The sequence below is a fragment of the Sander lucioperca genome, chromosome 16 (assembly GCF_008315115.2).
Source record: "Sander lucioperca isolate FBNREF2018 chromosome 16, SLUC_FBN_1.2, whole genome shotgun sequence".
Classification (NCBI taxonomy): domain Eukaryota; kingdom Metazoa; phylum Chordata; class Actinopteri; order Perciformes; family Percidae; genus Sander; species Sander lucioperca.
In genome coordinates, this window is record NC_050188.1 from 6060470 (window position 1) to 6075808 (window position 15339).

The window sequence follows — 15339 nt, forward strand, 5'->3', positions numbered from 1 at the left end:
TTGCCCCCAACGTCTCCTCCCAGGCAGCGCGGCAATGGTTATGTTTAGGGTTAAGGTTAGGGTTAGCTGCCTGGAAGGCGCCGTTGGAGGCAAAAAAACACCATCAAGCCATATCTTCCCTCTGGGCTCACCAAAACACACGTAAAAGCATATTACGGCTACCACATCTATAAAAGAGACTTTCTTTGATGTCATTTTTCAGTTTTTCAAGAATCGGTTTAGGAATCGGAATCGTTTTAAAAGTACCGGTTCGGCATTGGAATCGTAAAGATCCAAACGATACCCACCCTACCAATTACAGCTCTACTCTGTAGCCCTCTGCTCATCTCTGCTGGAGGCCAGCAGCTCGAGGCTATATTATATCTGAACAACATGTGGAATAAAAAACACAACATCCAACTAATCCAACCTCATAACAACGGAGAGATGGACCCTTTTTTGTTTGTCTGTGTATGCGTGTGCATGTATGGTTCTCTTTAGGCGTGTGTGTGTATATATATCGCTGTCGGGCAAAAACCTTGTATCTCCATATTTTGTCATTTTAATTCTTTTTCATGAATCAATGCTATTGGTCAGCATTTACGTTTCACTGCAAAGGGACTCCCAGGACCAGCTTTACTGTCAACCTAGTCTCGCTTTGCCAGACCTTCCTCCACAGCGCTGCGGAGGAGGGTCTGGCTAGTCCACACCGCATTTCCTGGCATTTCTTTAAACCAATCACAATCGTCATGAGCGGCGCTAAGCACCGGACAGAGCCACTGTGCCGCTGCAAAATAGCCTCATGCAACAGAAAACTCAGATTGGACAGATAGTCTAGCTAGCTGTCTGGATTCACCCTGCAGAGATCTGAGGAGCAGTTAACCATAGTCCTCAGAAATCCACCGGAGTTTTAAATTACAACATAAAGAAAGTGGAAGGTAACAGACATCCGGCCGAAAAAGAGTGAAATCCGGTGAAATTTCCGTCGGCAACGGAGCAATCTCGGAAGTGGAATGTTGTGAATTGACTGTACGATATACTGTATATTATTGGTCCTAACTTGAAGCCAAATATGTTTTCCTATAACACACAATTTATAAAATGTTACACCACTTTTAGTGCATTAGCAAGAACAAAGCTGTATTGACTTTCCATGCATATCTACTTGTCACCGTGGTGCTACCATCAGCAGCCCTTCCTCCCTGCTCTACTTTTTCCTCATTATATTCCTATAGTTTAATCAGTGCATACATGCAGTATGTTCCATTACTGTTATTTTAACATGAAATATTGATTTCATACAAATAAAATGAACTTAAAAATGTTTTTACTCCTAAATTGACTCTTTAGTGCATTTTCAAGTTATTTTAGAAATTGGACAAACACTAGACAAAAAAGAAAAAGACTTCACAGGCCGTCCTGATCTTGACTTATTCACCTAAAGCTGACATAAACTGATTTCTTCAAGTTCCTAATTAAAGTCTTATACTATAAATATGGTGTGCGAAAGTTGGAGAAGTGCGGTAATCATTGTACATAAACTACACATACATATAACATGCAACCTTACAACAGCACTCGATCCACTTTTAGGAAAACACTGCCCCCTTGTGGTTCAGAATTAAAGACATTTTCCAACCTGTGCAAGGTGCATCATACCTTGACTAAACATTTGACTGGTACAAACGTAATATAAATTAACTGCAAATATGTTTACACCAAAAAACGTTTAGAAATCTGTTGCAATTAACCTGCATAGTGACAACTCTTCACCCTTGTGTTGTCTTCACCGTCGCCCATGAACTTGTCGTTCCGGGTCAAAATCGAAAAAATGCGACTTTTTTGATGTTTTCTTTATGCTTTTGGCGCTTTTTTTCTTTATCGTTTCTATCCCTCTTTTCAACACTTATTTTTTAATTCATGGTCAGTAAACCTAATAAAGACATTATTTTTGAGTTTGAAAAAAAAGCAGATATTATGAATTAATCTGACTAACAATACTTAAGATCAGAAGATGTTGAGTGAATCACAGACTAGTTTATGTCAAAGTTTGGTCGGGAAGTAATCATTAATTTTACCTGCTAAGAACATGGATGCATGGATGTATATGTTGTATGGGTTCCATACAACGTACATGCATGCATCCAAGTTATTTTGGGGAAATTTGGTTGTTAAGAAACCCATATTTCTGATATAAAAAAACTTTGAAAACGGGTCAAATTTGACCCGAGGACAACACAAGGGTTAACTAACCATGTTCTCATTGTAGGCCAGTAGCCTTTGGATGGGATCCAAACACAACGCACGGCTGAGTTCAGTGACTCCGAGGGCTGCTAAAATCACTAGCCTTGGCCTTGACTTCAAGGTTGCTAACTTCCAAATTCACAGCCAGTAAAAATACAAAAAGTGAGCAGGAAAAAAGGCAAAACAATTAAACGTCACTGCTTACAATCATTTTCCGTTACATTCTATTTTTCTTCACTACTAGGTTGTAAGCACTCATGCATCACATCACTTTAATTTTAAATTCCTTTATTAAAAAAAACAAAATAATCCAGACATCTTTAAATATTGAGACGACATGCAAAGGGAGAACGTGGGCATTTCAGTCATCAACCTTGTAATAATGATAACTAAAACATAAACCTACGCACTTAAGACATGACAGCAAAACCATGTCCAGTATGGAGAGTAGAGATGAAGCCGACGTTGGTGCCTGACGTCGACTCTGATGTGATGCACATGAATAGTGATGTGGACTCGACAGCAGCGAGTCTCAGCTGAATTTGGCTTTAGAGAAATCCATCTCTGGGTGCTGAGCCATGAACCTGCACAGACGGAAACAACACAACCACATGCAGTCAGTCTTTGATTTCAAACGGCTTTTTAAACACGCAATAATGGCACTCCTCATTGCGTTTAGAGAGATTTTCTAACACATTGATTCTGGTACATATGTTGTTTGTTTTTTTAAGATATTTTTTGGGGCATTTTAGGCCTTTATTTCCACAGGACAGATGAAGACATGAAAGGGGGGAGAGAAGGGGAATGACATTCAGCAAAGGGCCGCAGGTCGGAGTCGAACCCGCGGCCCGCTGCGTCCAGAAGTAAACCTCTCATCTGTCCCTCCAGAAAAACGTGATTATGCGATCACATAATTCAATGCATAATCAGCCAAAGTCCGCATATTTATGCGGGGGCTGCATTTTTTTCAAATACGCCACACTTTCGCCGCATAAATTGCCGATTTCCGCGGAAAATATGCAGGGCTTGCATGATTTCATAATCCCCGCATTTTCGTTGCAAAAAAGTCACATATATCTTACCAGAAAGTTGAAAAATGTTGCGTTTACTTCACACAAGAGCAGCCATTTTCCCCTGTTGCCATGGGAACGTTATGAAGTGATGTAATTACGTGACGTGAACATCATCGAAAAGCTGCAAACCCCGCGATGAAGCCATGATGAAACCACAGTTTTTGCAAGTTCCCGCAATTTCATCGCATAAATATCCCGCATATTCCATCGCATTTTTTAAGAAAACGTGCCGCATAATCAAGGATTTTTGCCCACAACAATCACAAAAAAAACTCATTTTTCTTGAAGGACTGTCTATATATGTGCGCCTGCCCTACCCGGTCACACTGGTACATATGTTACAGCATCATGTTCTCATCCCTCTGTGTCTATTTTCGCCAACTATTTTGATAATCGATTAATCGGTTTGAGTTATTTTAGTTAGGAAAAAAGTCAAACTTCTGATTGCAGCTTGTGTAAATGTGAATATTTTCTAGTTTCTTCTCTGTAAACTGAATATCTTTGAGTTATGGACAAAACAAGACATTTGAGGATGGCCTCTTAGGCTTTGGAAAACACTGATCCACATTTTTCACCATTTTCGGTCATTGTATAGACCAAACAAAGGATCGATTAATCGCGAAAATAATCAACAGACCAATCGATAATGAAAATAATCGTTAGCTGCAGGCCTAGTCTGAGATATGGTATGTTTCTGGATAGTCAGCATGCTCCTGCAGGGCACAGACAGAAAACATTTTCTAACTTTAGCTATTGCACCTCCATCTGGCTGAGGAGTGAATTTAATTTTTTTTTAAATATGCGAACAGGGAAAAGATCCATAATCCCTCTGAGATGACACTAACAGACAACACATTGGATTGGAAAGATACAATGTGAACTTTGTGTCTATAAAAACAACTTTATATCCTGACTACAGTCACCACAGTAATACGGTTTAACCCTTATAAAAAAACTATACGAGATCTTCAGAGGCAGCTTTAACAAGCGCGGAGAGGAAGTGGGGGTCAACATAACAGCAGGTCTCTTCTGGTGTGAACTGAGCCAGCAGTGATAAGACAGCGTCCTTCACATCGGCCTCGCAGCTCTGACGCTGGCCCACGTCCAGCTCTTATCGCAGTTAACTACTGCTGTGTAATATTTGACATTATATTCTACGATGGAAAAATCCTTAAGAGTTCTCCTCTATAATCGGTTTTAGACAATGGACAGTTCAAACCAAAACAAAAAAAGTGATCAAAATCCACGCAGCATAACTAGGATTGGGCATCGAGAACCGATTCCTACCGTAGAATCTTTTCTTTATTGGAATCGTTTGGAGGATTTGGTTTCAAATCCGATCATCGCTTCCCAATTTAACACGCACAAGTTTAGGTAGCGGCCAGGCACTTGTTGTGTTGCAGCCTTGGAGCACAGTAAGCAGCGCTCTAGTGTGGCTTTATTTTACATTGAAAAAGCCCAGTAAAACTGCAACCCACCACTGAATCAAAATAAAACGTTCCTCTTTATTTGTGAAAATAGGCATGTGACCCGTTTCAACTCCACCCCTCAAAGAATCGAGAATCGATAAGAACCGGAATCGAAAAGAAGAATCACAATTGTTTAAATCCAAACGATGCCCGACCCTAAGCAGAACCAGAGATATCGTATTTTTTGTTCCATCCATTCCTCTTCCTTGCCCACCCCGGTGCCTACGTTGCCCACAGTGCAACTCAACCACTGACAGTTCAGTCAGTTGGAAATTCAGGTGTGTTACGCTAGCGTCGGTATAACGTGGCATCACTTGAGGCACTTTATCTTCACACAGTGCCCGCTGGAGATCCAAAAGGCCTTCTACTACTTTGTTTCACATATGAAGCAGTATTCCCCGACACCCGAAACAAACTTTTGTATAAAAATCAGCGGAATTCCCCTTTGAACGCACCACCAAGACTGTCCTGTGGTTGGAACTGTATTACAACCATAAGGCAGCTAGTTGTTGCCCTGCAGACACTCAAAGGTCCAACATCATGCTCATTGTCTGGTTCCTACTTGTATTTTGGGTGTCTCCTAGAACACGTTTACATGCTTTAATGTTCACACACCCCCCCCACACTGTCTGTCTGAATATACCTGACTGAAAAGCTCAGTTTTAGCATAGCATAAAAGTTTTAGAGTAACATATACACAGTTTGTAGTTAAGGCTGCACAATTAATTGCAATTTTTTATCGCAATATTTGTTAAAAGGCAAAATATGTGTCAAACCATTCTAAAATAAAGTATTGTGGTGCTGCAGAGACGTCCCGGCCTACAAATCCTATCCTACAGACTAAAGAAAAAAAAAATATTTGTTTGGTACAGATCCTCGCAAAAAAATAAAATCACACTTCAATCTTTTTTTTTTCTTTTTTTTTTCAATGAAAATGAGAATAATTATATAAAAATGACCATTCCCTCCAATATCGTGAATCATATCACAATATCAGTCAAAATAATCGCAATTACATATTTTCCTAATATCGTGCAGCCCTATTTGTAGTTAATGGGCTACAACGGATAAAACCCACAACACTAGGTTTAAAAGTGCACCAAAACCAACCTGGATCATCTGAAGGACCTGTAGGGTAAGAAGGGGGTTTCTTTCAGGTATTGTACTTGAGTTACCATGCACCACCATTCTATCTATCTATCTATCTATAAAACTATTAAGAAGATAATATGGCAGGTCACAAGGCACTGCTTACTTTTGTTGTTAGACAGTGAAGTGACAGAGTGAAAGTTCACACCTCGTTTTGACTTTGCCTTCTTACTTCTCTCTCCTTGAACCACGGCAGAGGCCGGTAAATTCGAAAGCTGCTTATCTTTTATTACCTGCTGTTACAGCAGACGAGCCTGGCCTTGAGCACAAATAGGTAACGCTGGGGGCAAAACTTGAAAAGCAGCTTTCGAATTTCACTCTTGCTATGAAGTCTTCATACATAATAAAGTTTCTGTGAAACGGACCCTGAATGCAGCGTCTGCTTTGGGAGAGTCGGTCGACATCGCTAAAAGCTGAGGTCAGATCTTTCACGGTTACTGAGCTAAACCGCACCGCCGCGGTCTTGACGCAACGACTGGAAACCTACTTTTTAAGAATGTCTTGTTTCTTCTGCTCTTCAGATGTAGGCAGGCCCATTGATTTCTGCCTTTGGTCATACATCATCTTCTCCACCATACCGCGAGTCTCTCCATCCAGGTCTGACAGCTGCTCAGCAGGAGAACACACACACACACACACACACACACACACACACACACACACACACACACACACACACACACACACACACACAGAGAGAGAGAGAGAGAGTTAGGAGGATGGGGCAGGAAGGTGTTGCTGCAGATGTATGGGGAGGCAGAATACACAATATGCTTTACCTTTGAGTTCTCTGGACTGACTTTCTTGGTGTTAATTTCTGGATCTGTGGTAATAATCCGGCTCCACCACTCCATTTTATTAATCTGAAATTAAAGAATAGCATTAGTGCTTTTATTCACTTTGAAACTGCTGAAGAGATGCAGACCAATGGCTAGAACAAGAGATGTGGACTTGAGACTTCACAGACAAAAAAAAAAAAAAAAAAAAAAAACGACTTTAGACTCGACGTAGAAGTAAATGACTCGAGACGTGACTTGACGCATGATGACCCGCGTGTATTCCTAAGTTTGAATGTTGTTTGAAAGCTGTGAAATATAAAGTAATACAATTTAATGTTGTCACGTGTGCCATCTTACTATCAAGTGTGCTATGCAGCGGCAGCAGAGCAAACTGTGAATCATGATTGGACGACTCAAAAAAGCTCCCCGGGATGGGATTGTCATGATTGGATGACTGGCTGTCAGTCAAACTCCTTGCTATGGCAACACACAACATCAAAGAGAAAAAAAAAAAAAAAAGCTACTTGATTTGGGACTTGACTAGAGACTTGCTTAAAGTGCTCATATTATCAACAAACTGCTCCAAACAGCTCTATTGTAGTCCAGCCTTTACTTCAGAGACAAACGTGCGTCACTTTGTAACACACGTTATAATGCTCGCCTAGCTGCTAGCGTGGCACGCCCTCATACTCTGACTGGCTAGTAGTCCTTACCTAGCTACTGCTCATGTGCGACTCCCAACAAAGATGGAACAGAAGTGAGAGGTCTCACTCTGTAGCTAAAACAGAGAGCTCAACACACAGGGGGAAAAGAGGAGCTGCAGCAATGTGCAGTACGACAATACTATGGTGTTTTCTGAAAATTCAACCATGTAAACCTATTCTGATATAACCTCTAAATACTATCATGAACCGGAAAATGAGCATAATATGAGCACTTTAAGACTCGGACCAAATGACTCGAGACTTACTTGGGACTTGAGCAAAGATGACAACACTGGTTCGAACCTACAGTGACCCACACAAACTTGCGTTCTCACCTTTTCTAAGTGGACTGTAACAACCTTGCCGTCGTCGAGGAGCCAGGAGCTTTCTTCTACCTTCACTTCGTTGCAAAGCTGGCCTTCAATAACCGGAGGGTGTCCCTTCAGGCCCACCTTGATGGAGCGCCGCTGGATGTCGACCACTACGTCTCTCCCTTTGATGCGGAACTTCACGTCAAAAGGCACGACCAGCTGTAGGAGGATGTTCAGATGTAATACTGCTGTTAGATTCTGTTGACGGTAGGGCTGTACCGAATACCGTTTTTTTAAAAGCTTCGGTGCTTTTCAACAGCGAATATTCAAAGCTTCGGGGAAGCGGCAGTGGCGGGGGAAGCCAACATTTCCAACCGCACCTGAAGGTAGCTTTATTTCATGGGAAAAAGAGAGAGAGAGAAAAAAGAGACGAAGCGACTGCTTTACTGTTGCAGGAAACAGTCAACTGTTACACAAACTCCTGGGCAGTTCAGTGCTTGTGTTTCGATTTTTTTTTACTTTCATGGTGCTTAAAACGTTTGTTTTTTGTAGCAGCGAGAGAGACAGTGATGTTCCCCGTCACTGTAACGTCACGGGACTCGCATGCCGCGGAGTGGCGAGTCTGAAAGCCGCCGGTTAACGCCACATGGTTGTCCAGCGCAGGTTGACGTCGGGTTGCTTTTCTCCAAAAGTTGAAGCCGGCTTAACTTTCTGCAGCAGGCATTCAAAACAAAGGCCGGCGTTTTTTTGACTGTCTGACGAGTGACGAATGACTACACCTATAGACTATTTCCAATTTATATTATATTACACTGACTCACCGTTTTAATGTTCCCAGATGTTTGATATCAGGACGATGAGCTGACAAGTTAAACGTTGTCCAATTAGAACGGACCCACCGCGGTGACGTTTTTGGCGCCGCTGTTCGTTTAATAGTCGACTCGGAAGCAAGCAAACGTTTTGACAATAAGCTACGTCAACACAACAGTATGTGGAGTGAAAGGATAATTTAAAAAGGCAACCGCGACTACATTGTGCATCTGTCCTATTTCTGATACCGTGGCGGCAGAAATTTGGCCATGGCGGGTCGCCACTACAAAAATCAACAGAGGAAACAATGTACCTTTATCAACTCACATGACAATGATATGAGATGAAAAGGATGGTATATTTGACAGCAACAGAAAGATGTTTTTTGCAGCACACCTGGGTCTACTTTTACAGCAAAAACAGTCACGAAAGAAGGAGAGGATGATCAAAAAACACCTACTCTGAGAGGCTTGGGGAAACAAGTTGGTGATGCAGAAGCATTCCACAGAAATCAACAATCAGTCAAAAGGCACTCACATCAACTTCAGACAGGGACTGTGTCCACTTGTAGTTTGGCAGGTCAGCTCCGTTTCCTGCGTTGGGCTTCAGTTTATCTTTGTCCTTCTCATCCTCCTCTCCATCCGAGTCGGACTGGGGAAATGGAAATGAAGATGAGCACGTTTGTGGGACGTTTATTGCTCAGCAACACCAAACTGCCTAACTGAAATTTGTCCACTCACCCCCTTCTCTTTTTCTACTTTCTCAGATGACTTTTCTGTGTTTGTTGTAGCAGTCTCCTTTTTCTCCTCATCTTTCTTTTTCTAAAATTTCACACACCACAGATAAATGCATTAATGTTATTCGTACTAGAACAGCAGCAGTGATTCACACGTGACATCGAGGCGCCCAGATTTCACCTTGTCAAGTTCGGACTGAAGTTTCTCCGCTTCTTCGTCAGTCAGCTCCTGAATTCTGGGGCCGTCGTCATTTTTCTTTTTTTTCTCTTCCTCTGCTAGCTTGGCAGCTCTTTTGGCTTTCTCTTTCTTTTCCTTCTCCTGTTTCATCTGCTTCTCTTTGTGGGACTTCAGCGCCAGCTGACTGTGGTGGGTGAGAGCATCTTTGACTAGCTAAAAAAAAACAAAGACGACGAGTTGGACAGAAATGAGTTATGCCGCTGCTGCTACGCCATAGTACAGTACATATTCTTAAATGCAGATGCAGACAGTAATGTCGCTCACCTTCTCTGCAGCACCTGGATCTCCACCGGTGAAGAAATCAGTTTTGCGGCGGAGGAAGCTGAAAAATGTGTTTACTAACTGTTGAGGAAAAATATATATATACAAATATATGAGGCTGTAGCAAATTCCATCCCAGTTTAATTTGGACTTGAGCATAGTTTGCATGGATATATTTATCAGCTTCAAGGCTGATTTGCATATGAACATTCCATTTTTTTCTTCCAATCCTCCATACCCTCCTGTTATTTATTGCTTGATATTTATCCTTCCTTTACACAACTGTCTCAGCCTTCTCATAATTAAATGTTTATTTTATTATTAGAAACCTAGCTATGTGGAAGGAAAACTCTGATTCTTCTAGACATTTCAGCCATTTGACAGTACCCACACAGGGCCCAGAATCCCAGTGCTGCATGCATACAATGTTTAATTGTGTAACGAATATTCATTACATCTTCCAGGGAAATAGCTTCTTTAGAAAATGAGTTTTACAATAACTAAAATGAGATTTGACTGAAATTTCGTGCTGCGTTGTTAGTCACAAGTATGCCGAATTCAACAGAACAGACCATTGATAAAAGACGTAAGGTGATGGTCTGTCCAGTATTAATAATGATAACAATATTAGTTGAAACCTGTAAAATAGTTAAAAACCATCTGCTGTTTCTTAACGTCAATGCTTAAGGCGAGGTGTACGGTCATATTATACATCCATCGTGCCTACTAGCATTACAGGCTACTATTAGCTTCAACATTAGCACGTTAGCGTTAACATGCAAGCGACACACTAACTTACCTCTTGTATCCCTCCTTCGTGTTGTTGCGCCATAACAAGCAACATGCCGTCATATTTTTCTTCATCGTCCCCCATATTGGTGGCTTAAGAGAACGTTGAATTAAATGTTAGCTGTGCGAATGACAAGCAAAAAGTGTGACAGGCCCGTACGTAGTCACACCACTCACTTCCTGGAAACAAACCCCGCCCACGCTAGATTTGACCAATTGGAACAATACATTTTAAATGACAGGCGAGAAATCCAATAAAGTGAGAGCATTTGTTCAGACGAGAAAGAGGCGCCCAGGAAGAATATTCCAGAAACCGAAAAAAAATATGATTTTTATTGTAAATATAATGTTAAACCTCTATAAAACGCAACAAACATTGGTGTAATTGCTTTATAAATGTACTTTTGCCATTGTGAGTCCATAGCCACAATGTAGTGGACAATAATATTAGACTAGAACACTCCGCAAGAAATTTTGACAGTGTGCCTACAACTTGTTGCACATGGTCACACTGTCACTGAGAGAGAGATAGAATACAATTGTTTAACAATAGCAATAGGGAATGGATGGATGGGCTTACAAGACACCACACATGCATACAGGTCAGGACCAGAGTACAGCGTAGTACCACTTACCGTTTCTTTGATTTATTTTTTTATTTTTTTTATTTCACACAGTGTATACTTCCATACTTTGAAAATTGAGAATATGTTTTTGCACTGCTGGAGAAAATTGTACCACCTAAAGTAATGCAAAAAAAATGGTCTAGGTCAACCAAAAGGCTACTAAGAACCAGGGATGATGTGGGGGGAAAATGTCAGAGACCTCAGAGAAAACAAACCCAACCACAAGGAATTACAGTTACATTATATATTCATAATAATATAAAAATAAACATTTATTATTTATAATAAATATATTTTTTAATAGCATTGTCATAATGCCTGGCTCCCCCTGGCAGTCGTCTTCTATCTCTGAAAGTACACAAAAGGAAAGACATCAGTAATGACAATACTAAAGCAGTGAGAATCAATTGTATTTGAATTCAGTCAAGAACTCAAAAAAGCTACATAGTTTTGTATACATTTTTGCATGCACTCATCAAAATAGTAATAATAATATAGAAAGAGAAATGGCTTTCTTCCCCCAAGACATATAATTCCACAACCTAAGGGGGTTCATGGTGTTAGTTGTATGTTCTGTATTTTGTATAATAAGTTATTTTGTTAATACCAGGAAAAGATGCAGGTGCAGATGTCACTTATAACCATAACGATGGCAAACCGCACAATGTCTGGCGCCTTTGCCTGATAAATGGCTTCTCCAAAGTACTTTCCAACTTTGCAATTTCTGAGATCAAATTTTGTACATTCATACTGTGTAGCCTAAATTACAATTATGGATGCTACCAAAGGCAGCTGGGCAGTTTATGCCAGTTTAACGGTTAGGTCAAAGAATAAACCAGCTATCCTTTTTAAGATGTTACAAGTATTATTAACATTGTATGTTAGAAATCATAAAAAGTATTTTCACGGACGATTACTTTAGTGCTACTAGAGACCACAGATATTATTAGTGAGTGATATCCATAGGTTCACAGCTCTGTCTTGGGCCCAGGTAACATACATACTGACTCAACCTTAATTAAGCATGCTTTTTTTTGAGGAGTTTGTTGCCTTCATCTTGAAACACAGAAAGAAACAACTTCTGAAAATGTCAGAAAACATTTAATTATTACAGTTAGGTAAACCTGATAAAGGCAGTCAGATGTGCCAGTGAAATACATGACCTATCAAGTCATTTCTGAAACAGAAAACGGTTTTAGTCCTCATAACCTATAAAAAAAAATCATTGCATCCGTCCATGCAGTTCCAAGGTGTAACTGGGGCACAGGTCAGGTGGCAGCCTGTGCGTTGACCCCGTCAGTCCTTGATAGACTGGTACAGGCTGAGTTAATGACTGAGGTAAACATGATAAATGTCATTCACCCCACCAGCTTCTGCATTTCCCTTCCCTGTGCAGCTGCAGAGTTTAACTAGCCTTATCGCCGCCACGTGGAGGGAACCAAGATCCGTCTGCATGGCAAGTCCAGTGTCCCTGTTCTTTCCTTTAATGCAGGGTCTTTAAAAGGAGGGCCAAGGCTGAGTTTGGACAGTAGATGGCAGGTGACATCCTGGATAAATACTGCGGGGACCGGAGCTTGTGGAGTTCACTGGAGCGACACTGTTCATTATTTCTGGAGCTTACTGGCCTGTTTTTTTTGTCTTTGCTGGAGCATTTTTGCGGATTACTTTTTCCTTCATAATGTTTCCCCTGGAAGAGATTGCAAACAGGACTTGCTCTGGTTACCGGACTCAGCATCCTCACACTATCCTTTATAACATCTTGAGCGGGAGGGAGATTGGCTACCTCAACAACGAACTGAAGGGTAACGCCACAGCACACAACTGCCACTGTGAGCGGAGGAGGACAGTTTGCCTCAAGGACCCAAAGGCCACCGGCCAAGTGGCCTCCGGCGTGCTGGAGAAAACCGTCCGCTTCGTGAGAAGTTTACCATCGTTCAGTCAGCTTCCATCACGAGACCAGTCGTCGTTGTTAAGACACTGCTGGGTTCCTTTATTGGTCCTGGGGCTTGCCCAAGAAAAGATAGTGTTTGAAGTGACCGACGTGCCAAATTCAAGCATCCTCAGACAGATTCTGCTTGGACCAGGACTCACTGGAAAGGAGGCTGATCAACCAACTCTGGCTGGAGTCCACAAGTTAAGATCTTGCTTGCATCAGCTGTGGAATCTGGATCTCAGTCCAAAGGAATATGCTTACCTGAAGGGTGCCTTGTTGTTTAACCCAGGTAAAAACTCATTTTTATTAGTTGTGTTTGGCGCTGGCGCGATAGGGAAAAACAATTAAATATCAGGGCATTTTTTTGACCATATACATCAATGGCGAAATTGTAGGGTTGACTATTGGTGCTTTCACAAAATATTAACACAATAAGAGATTCGATGAACAATCACCAATAATGTGCATACAATTACTAGGTGGGTAAAGGCAAATAATAAAACAGCGTGTAAGTCAGGTAAGTTCAGAAAATGACATCACTTTACTGTAATGCAGCCTTTAAAACCAGGCAAAGACATGCTTGTGTCATATCACGATATTAGGATATCCTTAATTTAAGACGATATCTAGCCTCATTTATCGATGTCGATATAATATTGATATATTGCCCAGTAGGGCTGCACGATATTATGAAAATATGTAATTGCGATTATTTTGACTGATATTGCGATATGATTCACGATATTGGAGGGAATGATCATTTTTGTATCATTATAGATAGATAGATAGATAGATAGATAGATAGATAGATACTTTATTCATCCCGAAGGAAATTTTAGGCATCCAGTAGCAACTATAACACAACAAACACACATACACACATATATCACACATACATAAGAGTAAAAATAAAAATAAAAATCACTCAGAGAATTGCAATGACCATGATAAGGTGCTACGGTAGAGTGTGTGCAACGGTGGTAGTGCAAAAGTGAACAGTGCAGGGATTGAACAGTGCAATAGATTATTATTAAATATTAACTATGACTACGAATTATTAACTGGCTATGAATGAGAACAATATATAACAGGGAATAAATTATAAGATGTAGATGTTATGACCATAGTCCAGATTGTGTAGGAGGGCTAATATAGCCTATAAGACAGTTATTCTCATTTTCATTGAAAAATATATAATAATATAAAAAAAAATGATTGAAGTGTGATTTTTTTTTGCGAGGATCTGTACCAAACAAAGATTTTTTTTTCTTTAGTCTGTAGGATAGGATTTGTAGGTCACAATACTTTATTTTAGAATGGTTTGACACATATTTTGCCTTTAAGATATATTGCGATTTGGACATAGCACTAGTCCAAATTGCGATTTCGATAAAATTGCGATTAATTGTGCAGCCCTATTGCCCATCCCTAGTTGTGTTTCCATAGCCCTTCTCATGACGTTGTGGCAGTAGCTCAGTCCGTAGGGACTTGGGTTGGGAACCAGAGGGTTGCTGGTTCAAGTACAGAGTACAGAGGTACAGAGTGTGGATTGGTAGCTGGAGAGATGCCAGTTCACTTCCTGGGCACTGCCAGGTGCTCTTGAGCAAGGCACCGTACCCACCCCAACTGCTCAGGGCACTGGCAGCCCACTCACTCTGACATCTCTCCATTTCTGCATGAATAGGTCCTGAGCATGTGTGTGTATTTCAGGCCTGTGTGTAGTGATTTCTAACAAACAGAGTGTAAATTGTAATTTCCCCACTGGGGATCATATTTATAAATTAAAATGATTTGAGCTTAAACGGAAACTTCTCTTTCATGTGCTACAGCTGTGCAAGGACTGAGCGCCTCGTTGTGCATTGAAGGCCTCCAACAGGAAGCTCAGAGAGCTCTCAGAGAAGCCGTCCGCCTCCTGCACCCAGAGGACCCCGCTCGCCTCAGCCACGTCCTTCTAGCAGCCTCCAGCGTCCAGGCAGTCAGCCACGGCATGGTCACGGAGCTCTTCTTCAAGCCAGTTATCGGCAACACCAATATGTCACATTTATTAACAGACATGTTGTTTGTGCAATGAGAAACCAAGAACGTGTTGTAATGTAGACTTACTATACAGTGAACGCTTATTTGAAAAGCACACTAAATAAACATTTTAGTATCTTCTTCGGCTTGATGGTTATAATTTTTGTGAAAAAAAAAAAAAAAAAACTCTTGTGAAAGCATAAAAAAATCTGCAACTCTTGT

General features: G+C 40.9%; 2 protein-coding genes across 2 annotated transcripts; one reads left to right on the forward strand and one right to left on the reverse strand.

Annotated features, from left to right (window-relative positions):
* Positions 1–2494: 2494 nt before the first annotated feature.
* nudc (nudC nuclear distribution protein) lies at positions 2495–10756 on the reverse strand. The gene is made up of 9 exons (XM_031279062.2): positions 10553–10756; positions 9757–9834; positions 9436–9645; positions 9259–9339; positions 9056–9169; positions 7733–7927; positions 6694–6777; positions 6402–6520; positions 2495–2807 (listed from the first exon to the last, which is right to left on the reverse strand). Exons 1-9 carry the CDS (start codon positions 10625–10627, stop codon positions 2756–2758), a joined length of 1008 nt encoding a protein of 335 aa, XP_031134922.1. The 5' UTR covers positions 10628–10756; the 3' UTR covers positions 2495–2755.
* Positions 10757–12541: 1785 nt separating this feature from the next.
* Positions 12542–15286, forward strand: nr0b2b (nuclear receptor subfamily 0, group B, member 2b). Its single transcript, XM_031279063.2, has 2 exons — positions 12542–13390; positions 14931–15286. The coding sequence occupies exons 1-2, from the start codon at positions 12847–12849 to the stop codon at positions 15170–15172; spliced, it is 786 nt and encodes a 261-aa protein (XP_031134923.1). The 5' UTR covers positions 12542–12846; the 3' UTR covers positions 15173–15286.
* Positions 15287–15339: the final 53 nt, after the last annotated feature.

Excerpts from the sequence above, each read along its gene's own strand:
- nudc (XM_031279062.2), bottom strand. The coding sequence starts at position 10,627 with ATGGGGGACGATGAAGAAAAATATGACGGCATGTTGCTTGTTATGGCG. Across the intron at positions 7,928-9,055 it reads AGTCCCTGTCTGAAGTTGAT|CTGGTCGTGCCTTTTGACGT; the intron begins GTGAGTGCCTTT and ends ATCCTCCTACAG. Across the intron at positions 2,808-6,401 it reads AAACAAGACATTCTTAAAAA|GTTCATGGCTCAGCACCCAG; the intron begins GTAGGTTTCCAG and ends CCGTCTGTGCAG.
- nr0b2b (XM_031279063.2), top strand. The coding sequence starts at position 12,847 with ATGTTTCCCCTGGAAGAGATTGCAAACAGGACTTGCTCTGGTTACCGG. Across the intron at positions 13,391-14,930 it reads TGCCTTGTTGTTTAACCCAG|CTGTGCAAGGACTGAGCGCC; the intron begins GTAAAAACTCAT and ends CATGTGCTACAG.